The sequence below is a fragment of the Chiloscyllium punctatum genome, chromosome 3 (genome assembly GCF_047496795.1).
Source record: "Chiloscyllium punctatum isolate Juve2018m chromosome 3, sChiPun1.3, whole genome shotgun sequence".
Classification (NCBI taxonomy): Eukaryota; Metazoa; Chordata; class Chondrichthyes; order Orectolobiformes; family Hemiscylliidae; genus Chiloscyllium; species Chiloscyllium punctatum.
This window is the reverse complement of record NC_092741.1, coordinates 93586040-93598857: the sequence shown is the minus strand read 5'-3', so window position 1 is coordinate 93598857 and position 12818 is coordinate 93586040. Positions and strand designations below refer to the sequence as shown.

The 12818-nt window shown below is 40.9% G+C and overlaps 1 protein-coding gene across 4 annotated transcripts in view; it reads right to left on the bottom strand.

The window, feature by feature from the left end:
* Positions 1-12818, bottom strand: part of cd2ap (CD2-associated protein) — a 238933-nt gene that overhangs the window by 99101 nt on the left and 127014 nt on the right. For 3 of the 4 annotated variants that reach the window (XM_072556564.1, XM_072556572.1, XM_072556589.1), the window contains exon 4: positions 473-541. The exons of the other annotated variant lie outside the window; for it this stretch is intronic. In XM_072556564.1, coding sequence (XP_072412665.1) covers positions 473-541 — 69 coding nt within the window. The remainder of the gene's footprint in view (positions 1-472; positions 542-12818) is intronic. 4 annotated transcript variants of the gene reach the window in all.

The following is a 12818-nucleotide window of genomic DNA, read 5'->3' as shown; positions in this document are numbered from 1 at the left end:
AGCTGAAGTGGATGAATGTCTGAGGCAGTGGACGGGGAGCTAATCAAGCAGGCTGCTTGGATAGCATTTTGGAACTGTACCCATCCAGATAAGTGGAGGGTATTTCATTACACTCCTGATGAGCCTATATAGATGATGGACAGGCTACAGTGATTCAAGAGGTGAGCTATTCACTGCAGAATTCCCAGCCCCTTGCCTGCTCTAGCACTTCCAGTATTCATATGGTTGGTCCAAGTCAGATTCGGGTCAAAGATAACCCCCTGCAATATTCATGGCAGTGGCTAAAGTAATGATATCACCGCTAAAAGTCATGGGGAGATGATAGCCAGGATGGGCAATAAATGCTGGCCAGCGGGTAATGCCCACATCCCCATGAGTGATTTAAGCAAAGCACTGACAAAAAACAGTGGGTAATGATATATACATTTAATCTTTTTCTGTGCTATACAGATGACAGTTAGTTAACACTTACTGTTGTTACCATTCGATTCAGCACCCCCACGGTAGGGAAGAGAACTTTCACTTGAGCGTCCATACTTCTCTACCAGGTGAACATGTTGGTAAAACAGAGTATAGAAGATAGAAGGGTTAAGCCAACCAAGCCTTTAAGCCAGCTCCATTGTTTAATATGATTATAGCTTATCAAAGCTGATTACACTAGTCACATCCTCCATCTCCTCTTCTTCTCTGCCAGCCTCCATCACTTCCTCCAGCAGCTCATTCCATACACGCACCATCCTCTGCATGAAAAAGTTGCCCCTGAGGTCCATTGTAAATCTTTTCCCACTCACCTTAAACCTATGCCCTCTAGTTTTAAGCTCCCCTAACTTGGGAAGACGACCTTGGCTATCCATGCCAGTCTTGAATTTATAAACTTCGGTAAGGTTTATATAATCTCAGCCTCCAGTGCTCCAGGGCAAATAGTCCCTCTCTATTCAGCCCCTCCCAATAGCCCAAACCCTCCAATCCTGGCAACGTCCTTGCAAATCTTCTTTAACCCTTTCAAGTTTCACAACATCTTTCCGATAGCAGGGAGAATCTCCCTCCCCAGAACTGTACACAGTATTCCCAAAGTGGCCTAGCCAATGTCCTGTACAGCCACAACATGACCTCCCAACTCCTATACTGACCAATAAAGGCAAGTGTACCAAAGCCTGCTTCAATACTGTCTACCTGTGACTCCAACTTCAAGGAGCTATGAACCTGCAGTCCAAGGTCTCTCTGTTCAGCAACACTCCCAGGATCCTACTATTAAGTGGATAAGTCCTGCTAAGATATGCCTTTCCAAAATGCATCACCTCATATTGACCTAAATTAATCTCCATTTGCCCCTCCCTGTCCCATTCACCCAACTAATCAAGCTCTCCTTGTACTTGGAAATATCCTCCTTCGCTGTCCACTATACAACCTGTTTTGCAGATAATACCAAAACAGGTTGTATAGTGGACAGCGAAGGAGGATATTTGCAGATAACACCAAATATACTCACCATTCCTCCTATATTCACATCCAAATTATCTATATAAATGACAAAAAGCTGTGGATCCAGCACAGATCCTTGCGGCACACTGCTGGTCACAGGCCTCAAGTCCAAAAAAACAATCCTCCACTACCACCTTCTGTCTCCAACCTTCAATCCAATTGTATATTCAAATTGCCAAAGCTTGGCCTCATTTTGTATCCAAATTTTCATTCAATTTGGATCTGCTATTGTTTGCACTAAGTACTCGAGCTGTACTCAGAATCCCCAGGGAAGAAAGCATTCCCATGTTGTATACCCACACAAATTGTCTTTGTAATGTAGTCCTGGTATTTCACTTGTAAAACTTCACACTATCTCAAGTTAAATAATTTTTAAAGACAGTGTTTTGACTTCTTATGGTTATGTAAGTGCCACTGTTGGAATCAGCATTTATTGCTGATTGCTAATTGCCTCAGCTGCCAATCCTTATCCCTGTAGTGTGTGGTGTCAGTTCTTTATAATATGGGAAGTAGGGAGTTTGTTGTAAAACAACAGTTTTTCCAAAATATTTAGGAAAGTGGACATCTCCAGTTAGGCCATCATTTATTGCCCATCCTGAAATTCCTCAAGGGCAGGTAAGAGTCATTCACATTGCTGCCGGTCTGGAGTTACATGTAGCCTAGACTGGGTAAAGATTGCAGTTTTTCTTCTCTAAAGGACCTTATTGAACCAGATGGGATTTTTGTTTAAAAGGACAATCATAGCTGATTACGTGATCACCATTAGGCCAGATGTTTATTCCAGATTTTAACTAGATTCAGATTTCACTCCCTGCCATTGTGGCATTTGAACCTCTCTACAGAACATTGTAGACTTACAGCTTTTTATAGCCCATCATGTCCACATCAATCAATAAAGTTCTGACTACACTAAGTCCATTTTTCACCTCTTGGCCCAAAGGCCCAGAAGCTATGGCAATGCACATCCGCACCTAAGTACTTGTTAATTGGTATGAGAATTACTGACTCAACCACTCTTCCAATGAGTTCTGGACTTCCATCCATTCTGAGTGATTCAATTTGGTATTGTCACATGTACTGAAATGGAGTGAAACATACTGTTTTCATGCTGTTCAAGTAGATCATACCATACACAAATACATCAGGCGACTAGAACAAAATGCAGAACAGTGGTCCAGCTACAGAGAAAGTGAAGAGAGAAATCAACTTCAATATTTGAGGGGTCTATTCAAAAGTTTGATAAATGGGAAAGGAGCTATTCTTGAATCTGTTAGCACGTGTTTCCAAACTTTTGTATCTTCTGTGTGATGGAAGAGGGTGGAAGAGAGTATGACTGGGATGGCAGGGCTTGAGGATATTGGCTGCTTTCCAAAGGCAGCGGGGAGTGCAGATGGCAGCAATAGAAGGAAAGCTGGTTTGCGGAATGGACTGCGCTGTGATCTCTGTAATTTCTTATGGTCTTAGGCAGGCCAGCTGTCATACCACATTCTGATGCATTTGGATTGGATGCTTTCAGTATAAAGTTTGGGAAGTGTCTTTCCTTAGCCTTCTAAGGAAAGAGAGGCATTGTTTTGCTTTTTTGATCAGAGCATCAATGTGGGTGGACCAGGACAGATGGTTGGTGATCATCACTCCCAGGAATTTGACACACTATCATCTCTCCCTCAGCACCATTGATGCAGATCAGGGTGGGTTCACCACTCAGCTTCCTTACGTCGATGACAACCTCCTGCATTTTGCTGATGTGAATGGAGAGATTGTTATGTTCACACCATGCCTCCAAGCACTCAATGACTCTGTCTTACCATTATTTGAGATCTGACCCATCACAGTGGCATTGCCAGCAAATTTGAAAATACTTCTCCTGAACTCTGTTTATCCTGTGGTTTTTGACCCCTACATGAGAACAGGAGTGGTCCAATAAGCCCCTCAAAAGCCTGTTCCACCATTCGATGAGATCCTAATTTCATATACCTACCATTGGCCTATGTGTCTTAATACATTGTTTTGACAAAAATGTATCCAGCTCAGAATTAAAATTAACAAATTTAAAGTTCCAACCTTCTACCATTCTCTGTATGCAGAACTGCTCCCTAACCTCTCTCCTGTAGGAGCAAGCAAAGATTCCCATCATCTCAGTCACTGGAGAAGGCCCTAGACTTTTCCAAAATCTAAAATACTGATGTTTTGAAGGTGCAAGTGTGTAAGAGAGAGGAGAAGCTAGCAAAAACTGACCAAAAGCACAGAGAGTGCTGAAACAAGGTTAAAAAAAAACACTTGCTTGAATCAAATAGCTCGAGTTGGGTTGCCATGGAACAAAAAACAAATTCATATTTGGCCAATTTTAATTATGCTCCAGATACCAAAATCTAATTGAATTTGAATTTAGTGCTTTGATAACATTAAACCAATGAAAGGATCTTACGTTTTAGGGTATAAAACCAGACAGACATTTTGAACAGTTAGGGGGAGAACTGCCAAGAAAACCAACAAGTATAAACTGCTGGAGAAATATCTCTCTGAAAGGTACCTGCCTGTAAGCAAAAGTTGTGCAACAGAAGAGGAGATGGCAGAGGAAAACCTACCAAGGAAAACCTGCAAAGCTGACTGGCTTTTAAATCTGACTTTATTTTTTAATTCTTAATCAGGTTTTTTTTTACACATTGGACCAGTATTGTAGAGTGGGAGGCAAAAGATAGGTTTAAGAGAAAGGAGTTATAAATAGCAGTTTTAACATTATCTGTTGGTCTTAAAGAATAAAATTGTTAATTTTTACTTTAAATAGTGAAATCTGGGATAGTACTTTGCCTCTTGATATTTAACAGATTACAGTGCGAGGTAAGCTTCTGTGTGTCAGCTATAAAAGTAGCAAAGGGGCTTATCCTGTTTCGGAACACTGGGCAAAACCCGGACTGATGAGGCTGCAGCAAATAGATAGTAGAGCCAGGAGAAAGGAAATCTCTGTCTGGAGCTATTGTTTCGCCTGGAATTCCATTCTATACCTCCTCTCCAAAAGAATAATCAACGGACACGAACAAAGCTCTAGCCCAAGACAGTTTTTACATCTTGGGCTACCCGCACAGACAGTATGAGGCCTACAGACATACCGGACATTCAACTTCAATTGAAATCCATTCGCACTTACTCTTAATGATCGGGAAATCAATCTATATCAAAAGAAACACCAGATACACAATGGACAACACAGAGTTGAGGGGAGGTAACAGGGTACAGTCGGTATAACTGGCAGCCCGATCCCACCTGGGACGGCACCTTTCGTTTCTTTTCCCCCCAACAAGCTTCTGCAAAAACTGCTTTCCCGCAGGCTTTCACCCCAAGCAGCTTCGGAACCAAGAACCACAGAGGCCAAACAAAGAAGCTAATTGGGAAAACCAAATCAAGAGCATCATTGAAAGAATGGACATTCCGAGAGGAGGAAGTCAACCAAGTGCTGTCCAAACAACCACTTCCAAACACCTGCCTGTTCCGAACGAAGAGAATCAACGACTAGAACCTCAACAATCAGGCACACTTTAAAACTGCTTTCCTCAATGGTGAACTCAAACTCCTAAAGGTCCCAAAGCTCCAAGCTAGCTAGCGGGAAGGCGGGTGGTAACTGTGCATTGGGGCCTCAAAGGGTCGGAAGCCTGACTAAAGATCCTGTAATTAAAACTGCTGTTTTTAGGCATGGTGTTTGATTCAGTTAATAGAGTATTTAATAGTATTACTATCCTCAGTGTAGCTGACTGGGTCAATCTCCCTGTCTATTGCATTTAACTGGATCTCTTGTATTATACTTAGCTTCAGTATTTAATTTATATTCTTTTGCTCCGAAGCACCTGCCTTCCTCATTTCCCATTCCCTAGAAAAAGTCCAATATCTAGAAACAAGGATCGGAGGGATTTTCCAACCACTTTAAAATCAGAAAATAACTGATTGCAAACCAGAACCCTACAATACTGAACTGTTTGACATTAATTTTTAGACTAGCAATTCTCATACCAGCCTCCCCAGTTCTACAGTCTCAAACTATTTCCACTAGTTTATCTTTATCTACCCTGTGTTTTGCTGTTACTATCTTGAAAACCTCTTGATCATCCCTCAGCCTCCTAAATTCTATAAAAAACAGGCTATATAATCTCACCTCATAACTTAACCTCTGAAGTAAAGGTATTATTCTGATAAAGTTACATTGTATGCCCTTCAAAGCCAGTATCTTGTTCCTAAGGTGTGGTGCCCAGATTTTCTTAGTGTTTCAAGTGCATCTAACTAGGGTTTTGTATAAGAACATTTGTGTTCTTATACTCCAGCCCCAAAAATCTACTATTGGAACAAGCTCTTTCCAACCCACCCTATCTATTTCTCTTATAATAGTACGCACCCCTCTGGGGTTCCCTCTCGATCTTCACTGCTCCAAGACAATCCCAGTCTTTCTACTTAAACCTCAATCTCAGATTCTCCAGCCCAGGCAGCATCCTGATGAATCTCCTCTGCACCCTTGTCAACACTTATGGTTAGTTCCACCAAAACTTCAAATCAAGTTTCTCAAGTACAACTTTCCCTTAAATTCATGCTGACTACCCCTGGTAAATCCACGTTTCTCTGAGCACAGATATATTCTGCCTAGCAGAATTCTAATAGCTTTCCCACAACTATGGTTAGATTGACTGACCTGTAATTATCAGTTCTATCACTTCCTACTTTTTAAAAAGTATCCTGATAGTGTTAGCAGTCCTCCACTCCTCTGGCACCTCACCTGTGGCCAGAGAGGGGATTGGAAAATTATCGCCAAGCCCTCCCCCCATGTCCTCCCTCGTCTCGGTTAACAGTCTCTTATACATCTCAACTGGGCCTGTAGATTTATCCACTTTAATGGCTGCTAAACGCATTAGTACTTCCTGTCTCTATGTAAGTTTCTTCTAATATTTCAGAGTGCTCCAGCCTGATATCTATACCTGCAGTGTCCTTTTCCATTGTGAAGGCCAATGCAAACTGTGCTGACATCTCCTGAAGAAGAAAAAAAAGGACGGACAAAGAGCTTTCTTGTCACTTATGTTGAGGGAGACACAATGAGAAAAAAAAGTATTGTGTCGTTATTGAGGTACGAAAGAATAAATAGAAAGTACTTAAAAAGACTTCATGTTCATTGTCTAGGGTCCCAGACATAGCTCCAGGACCATGTGCAAGTTCCCTGCTCTTGACCTACCACTCTGCCATCGCTGCAGCCAAAATCCCACAGCCAATTCCAGGAGTCCATGCAGTGGGCTAAAGAAGCCACAAGTCCCCACTCCAGTCAGTACCACACTGCTCCCAGCCTCCCCCTAACACCAGGGGCAAGAATAGAAAAAGACAAAAAGGAGAGAAGAAAAGAAAAGAATGTGGCCTGCCTGGAGCAGAAAGACTTACAGTCCCCAGCTGCCATCTTGAATCTATCTCTATCGTTTCTAATAGGTTCTGTTCTTCCACAATTATTCTCTAGTTCTTTATATATGTAAAAACACCTTTAAGTTTTCCTTTATTCTACCCACCTCTTAACTCTTCGCTTTCACTTTTGAATTTTTAAAAATTTTATAGGTTTCTATGAGACTCAATCTCTCCTCATATCAGCCTTGCCATCCCAGGAATTAATTTGGTAAACCTTCAGTGTACATGCTCTATACCAACAGCGTCCTTCCTCAGATAAAGGAGACCAAAACTGCACGTGATTCCAGGTGTGGTCTCACCAATGCTTTTCTAACTGCAGCAAGCCATCCTTCTTTCCCTACTTGAATCCTCCCACTATGAAGGCCAATATACACTTTATCTTCTTTACTGCCTACATGCAGACTTACTTTCAGCCAATTGTGCTGAGGACATCCTGCTCTTGTTGAACATTCGTCTCTTTCAATTTTCATTCATCCAAGTAATAATCGGCCTTCCTGTTTTTGCTACCGAAGTAATACCCTCACACTTACCTACATTATTCTGCATCTACCTTGGATTTGCCCACTCAGCCTGCCCAAATCATATGCTAACATTTCTGCATCCTCCTCATAGCTCCCTCTTCCAACTAGCTTTGCGTCATCTGTAAATTTTGACATATTACATCGAATTCCCTCATCTAAATCATTAGCAAATTGTGAATAGCGAGGCAAATAAAAACAGAAATTGCTGGATAAGCTCAGCAGGTCTGGCAGTGTCTCTGAAGAGAAATCAGAGTTAACATTTCAGGTCCAGAGATCCTTCCTCAGGACTGATGGTAGCTCGGAAAATGTTGGTTTATATGCAAAAGTTAAGGTGTGGGGTTGGGGTAAAAAGTAAACAATAGGTGGGGATAGACCCCAAAGAGATGATTTGATTAGATTAGATACCCTACAGTGTGGAAACAGACCCTTTGGCCCAATAAATTCACACCGACCCTCCAAAGAGTAACCCACCCAGACCCATTTCCCTCTGACTAATGCACGTCTTTGAACTGTGGGAAGAAACCGGAGCACCCGGAGGAAACCCACGCTGACATGGGGTGACCGTCCAAACTCCACACAGACAGACACCCGCCCGATGCTGGAATCAAACCCAGGTCCCTGGCTCTGTGAGGCAGGGGTGCTAACCACTGAGCCACCGTGCCACCCCGAGAGAGAAGAACAGTTACACAGATAGACAAACTAACTAAAAGGGTGAATAGCTATTAACGGGGGTTGTTAGTGGCTAACAATGGGTAGTGTGTAATAGTAGATTACATGATAACAAGGTCCGGCATGTGGGGGTTGAGTTAAGGACATGACAGAGCTTAAGCCCGAGAGTTGTTGAACTCTATATTGAGTCCAGAAGGCTGCAGAGTTCCCAAGCAGAAAATTAGATGCTTGTCTTCCAGCTTGTGCTAAGCTTTGACTGAGGAGTGCAGCAAGACTGAGCCTTAAAATGTTGGCCAGGGAACAGGGGGATGTGTTCAAGCAGTAGGCAACTGAACATTTAGGGTCTTTGCAGGCAGAATGTAGGCATTCTAAGTGGTCACTCACTGCATGCTTAGTTTCCCCAATGTAAAAGGGACAACACTGAGCAGCGAGTGCATTAATGGAATTGTATCAAGTGCAGATAAAGCATTGCTTCACTAGGAATGTGTGTTTGGGCCCTTGGATACGGAGGAGTGAGGAACTAAATAGACAGGTGCTACGCCTTCTGCGGTTGCAGAGAAAGGTGCTGTGGCAGGGTGTTGGGAGTAAAGGAGAGGAACAGGGTGTCCCGGAGGGAATGCTTTCCACAGAAGGTGAGGGGAGTATGTGCATGGTGATGGCAGCATCTCATTGGAAGTGGCAGAAATGGCAGCTAATGATCCTATGGACGTAGACGCTGTTGGGATGGTAAGTCAGGACAAGGGGAACCCTTTCACCACTGCAGAAGAGAGGTGGTGAGGGCTGAAGTGCAGGAGTATGAATAGGTAGGGTCCTAGTACCAATCCCTGCATGTCCCATATGTTCCCCTTTATTAAATATCTCATTTTGTTTCAATTGCGTTTTTAGCAGTTAATAAGTCTACCTTATCTACTGGGAGGAGAAAGTGAGGACTGCAGATGTTGGAGATCAGAGCTGAAAAGGTGTTGCTGGAAAAGCGCAGGAGGTCAGGCAGCATCCAAGGAACAGGGGAATCGACTCTTCGGACATAAGCCCTTCCTGAAGAAGGGCTTTTGACCGAAACATCGATTCTCCTGCTCCTTGGATGCTGCCTGACCTACTGCGCTTTTCCAGCAACACATTTTCAGCTACCTTATCTACTGGCCAAAAATAATTTGGGAATTTGAGCCAAGATTGTTCTTAACTAAAATAACTGGAAAACACCTGCAAATACTACAATTATTATATACTAAGCTGGACAATCTCAGGATAATAAAACTAAAGAAAGCAGTCACATTCATGTCAGCTCTTGATATGATACACCTAATTTTCTCACTACCTTGCCCATAGCCTTCAATATCTTTCCATCTCAAGTATCTCCCCAATCAGCTTTCTGGACATTATAATGGAACTTTCTTCCATTATTTTGGGCAATACATTCCACATCATCAGAATATACCATACAAAGGTCATCATGTCACCTTGAATTTTCTTCCAACATCTCTGTCCCTGAAACTGTTCAACCTTATTTACTCGTGATTCTTTACATAATTTTGAACACTTCACTCCAAGCCTCTTCCTTTGGTCTTCTCTCCACAAAAGAGCAAAAATCCCAATTTCTTTTAGCTTTCCACGTTAAGCTTTTCACTATTGGCATTGCTCTATTAAATCTCTGCACCCTCACCAAGGCCCTGAAATACTTTTGAAAGCATGATGCCAAGAAATTGGTCACAATATTCCAGTGCCAATCAACTGTATACACATAACCCCACAATTTTATTGTGTTTTTACATTGTCTCTCCATACTCTTCTTACCAAAATGTATCATTTCCCAGTTCCTCACATTAAATTTTATGTGTCACATGCTGGCCTACTTCACGAGTTTGCCAATTCTTCCTCTGGCGTTTTGTTAGTGTATCATTAAATCTGGTTTAGCTTCGAATACAACTTGCTCCAATCACAAACAAGAATCTTACATTTGAACCTAGTTACACAGTTATGAGGCGCGAGCTGGCCTCAGGTAGTTTTGAGCAAGAGTCTATTAAGGTATGGAGATAAAATAAACAGAACCATTTGAAGCAGCTTTTTAAGGTTAGCGGAATGTTTTAAAAACCAGGTTAAGGACCTCATCACACTGAGAAGCTAGATGACAGATAATGTCTGGGAAGGGCAGAGATGTTATAAAAAGATAGCCAAGCTATCTGAGTAGGAAACATGATGGCAGATGGGTCATTACGTGGCAAAGGGTGGAATTTTTCATTGTACAAGAATGGAAAAGTAGATTTTTTTAAATAAAGGCTTGCAACCTGTAACTGCTGAGAGAGATTTGGGTATGCTTATAAAAGGAATACAAAGCTAGCATGTTGCAGTGCCACTGTTTGGTGCAACCATATTTGGAATAGTGTAAGCAGTATTGATCTCCATATTTAAGTAAAGATACACATCAATTTAAATTGGCACACAAAAGTTCACAAAATCAGTCCCTGGGTTGAGGGGGTTATCCTTTGACAAGAGGCTGAATAAAACTGATCAAGAAGTCACATCACTTCACATTGCCCTCTGATCTGGTAAGCAATTATTTGCCACAATGCTCTGTGCTTTCTGTTCTTCAGCTAACTTTGTACCTGAGCAGACACTGCAACTTTAATCCCAGGGGTTTCATTTATTTCATATAAATCTGTAATAAGTTACTTCATTACTTTTTAAAAGTTCACATTTACATCAATAACATTACAGTCAGTTCTGTGATAACAAGTGTTTCTTCAACGCAAATTAGCTTGAACACGATTGAAGTATTTAGACCATTATTTGTGGAATGCGAATTTTCCTGACCTGTATTGGCTATCAGCAATCCAGCCCCACTGGTTTAAATGGCGCTGCTCTTATGCAATTTTCTTGTAACACAGGGTCACACAGGAACAGAACTGTCATGTTTTATCAGAACGGACTCTACCTATGACAAACTCTCCTTGACTTCAAAGGCAGAAATCAAGATAACCAAAAAGAATTTGCCAACAAGAAAATCATGTTGTTATCATTATTAACTCATATTTCCACTTCAATTTTTGTTTTGTATTGAAAATCTTCCTCATCAACTATAAACTAAGTGGTTTGCAGTTTTGGGACTTAGTCCTCCGCCCATTTTAAAATAGACATAATATTTACATATCTTTAGTCCTATGGAACCAATCTAAGGGGAACTGAATATTTTGGTCAGAGTTTCTGCAGTTGCTCGCCTTACTTCCTTCAGCAACAAGGGGTGCATCCCATCTGGACCAATTAGCAGTTTTCAAGCAGAAAAGTCAATCTTTAAGCATCTCTTCCTTGACTGTGCCACTGGTGGCATCCTTTTGTGAAGTCTGGTATAAAGAACCCATTTAGTATCTCAGTAACATTCTCTGTCCATATGATATCCTTTTAGGTCCCTAATCAACTCAACCTTTCCTTTGACTGCACTTTACTATGTAGGTTTATAACATGGATTTATTTTATTTTAAATCTATTTTCTTTGTCCTTTATTCTTGCTTTGTCATTTCTTTTCTGTACTTATATCAAATTTGATGTACTGTTAAATTATTAATCAAAGTTTATCTTTTACTGTTTTATTTTAATCTTTAGTCATGCAGGGAACTCTAGTTTTCCCCATGGTCTTATCAGTCTTCACCTGAATCTCTCTAAAGGAATCCCACTAGTCAGTTTCATGGAAACAAGTCAAAGAGATTATTAAAATCACATTTTGTTTAGCAGCTGTTTAAATAAAGGACAAAAGGCTTGCTTATAATGCTGTACATGACAGCTTTACATATTTGGGCTACTTTAAACAATACGTTCATGAATCAATTGTAACATAGTGGGAATATTACTCAGCGAAGTTCATCTTTAGTCATGTATCAAGTCTGGCCAACATGTGTAAACATTTTGAGCTGTTGAATACTACAAATGGTCCATAGCGCTTAAGTTGAAACAATATAGTTTAGATTAATTACTGCTCATTACTCAGGCAAAGGTGACAATTTGAAGTGAGCTCTCCGTACTCAACAGTTGCCAGAAATGATGGAAGACAATCACTCATCATTTAAGGAATGGAATCTATCACCTATTCTCAGTTTTCTGTTCATAACCTCATTTGCACAAGGTCTTATTTCTATACTTCTCCAAAGCGGTCCAGAAAACTCCTTTATAAATTACACAACCGCTTAGGTAGTTGCAAACCTATTCAGGGCAACTAGGGATGGACAATAAAATGTAGTGGTGCCAGAATTAGCTACAGAACCAATAGTAAGTTCTTGTAGAGTAACTCATCCTGAAAATGTCCATTTCTGCATAAAGATTCCAAAGGCAATTGAATTTGGCTCAAATCAACTGCAATACCAATGACTCCACTTTTGCTGAATGGTCACCAAATTTAAAATTACATAAAATGTTAGATGCTTCCAATAGGATTCCATTAAAGCTATGAAAAATGCATCCTTCACATAGAAAGTTGCTGGCCTCAAATAAGTGTGGTTTTTGTTTAAATGTATTCCAGGCTCAATCTATTGAGTGCATACACACAGAAGTAAAATAAACACTGGCTTAGTTTCATTTTGTCAAAACAATCCATCAAATTAGACTTTATTGATTACCAAAAGTTACTGGCAACTTAATCCGATATATTAAAGACATATATGAAATCAAAATCACAATATCCACACCTCATTCAATAGCATTCTTCAGCAACGCAATAGCATACTAATCACACATTTA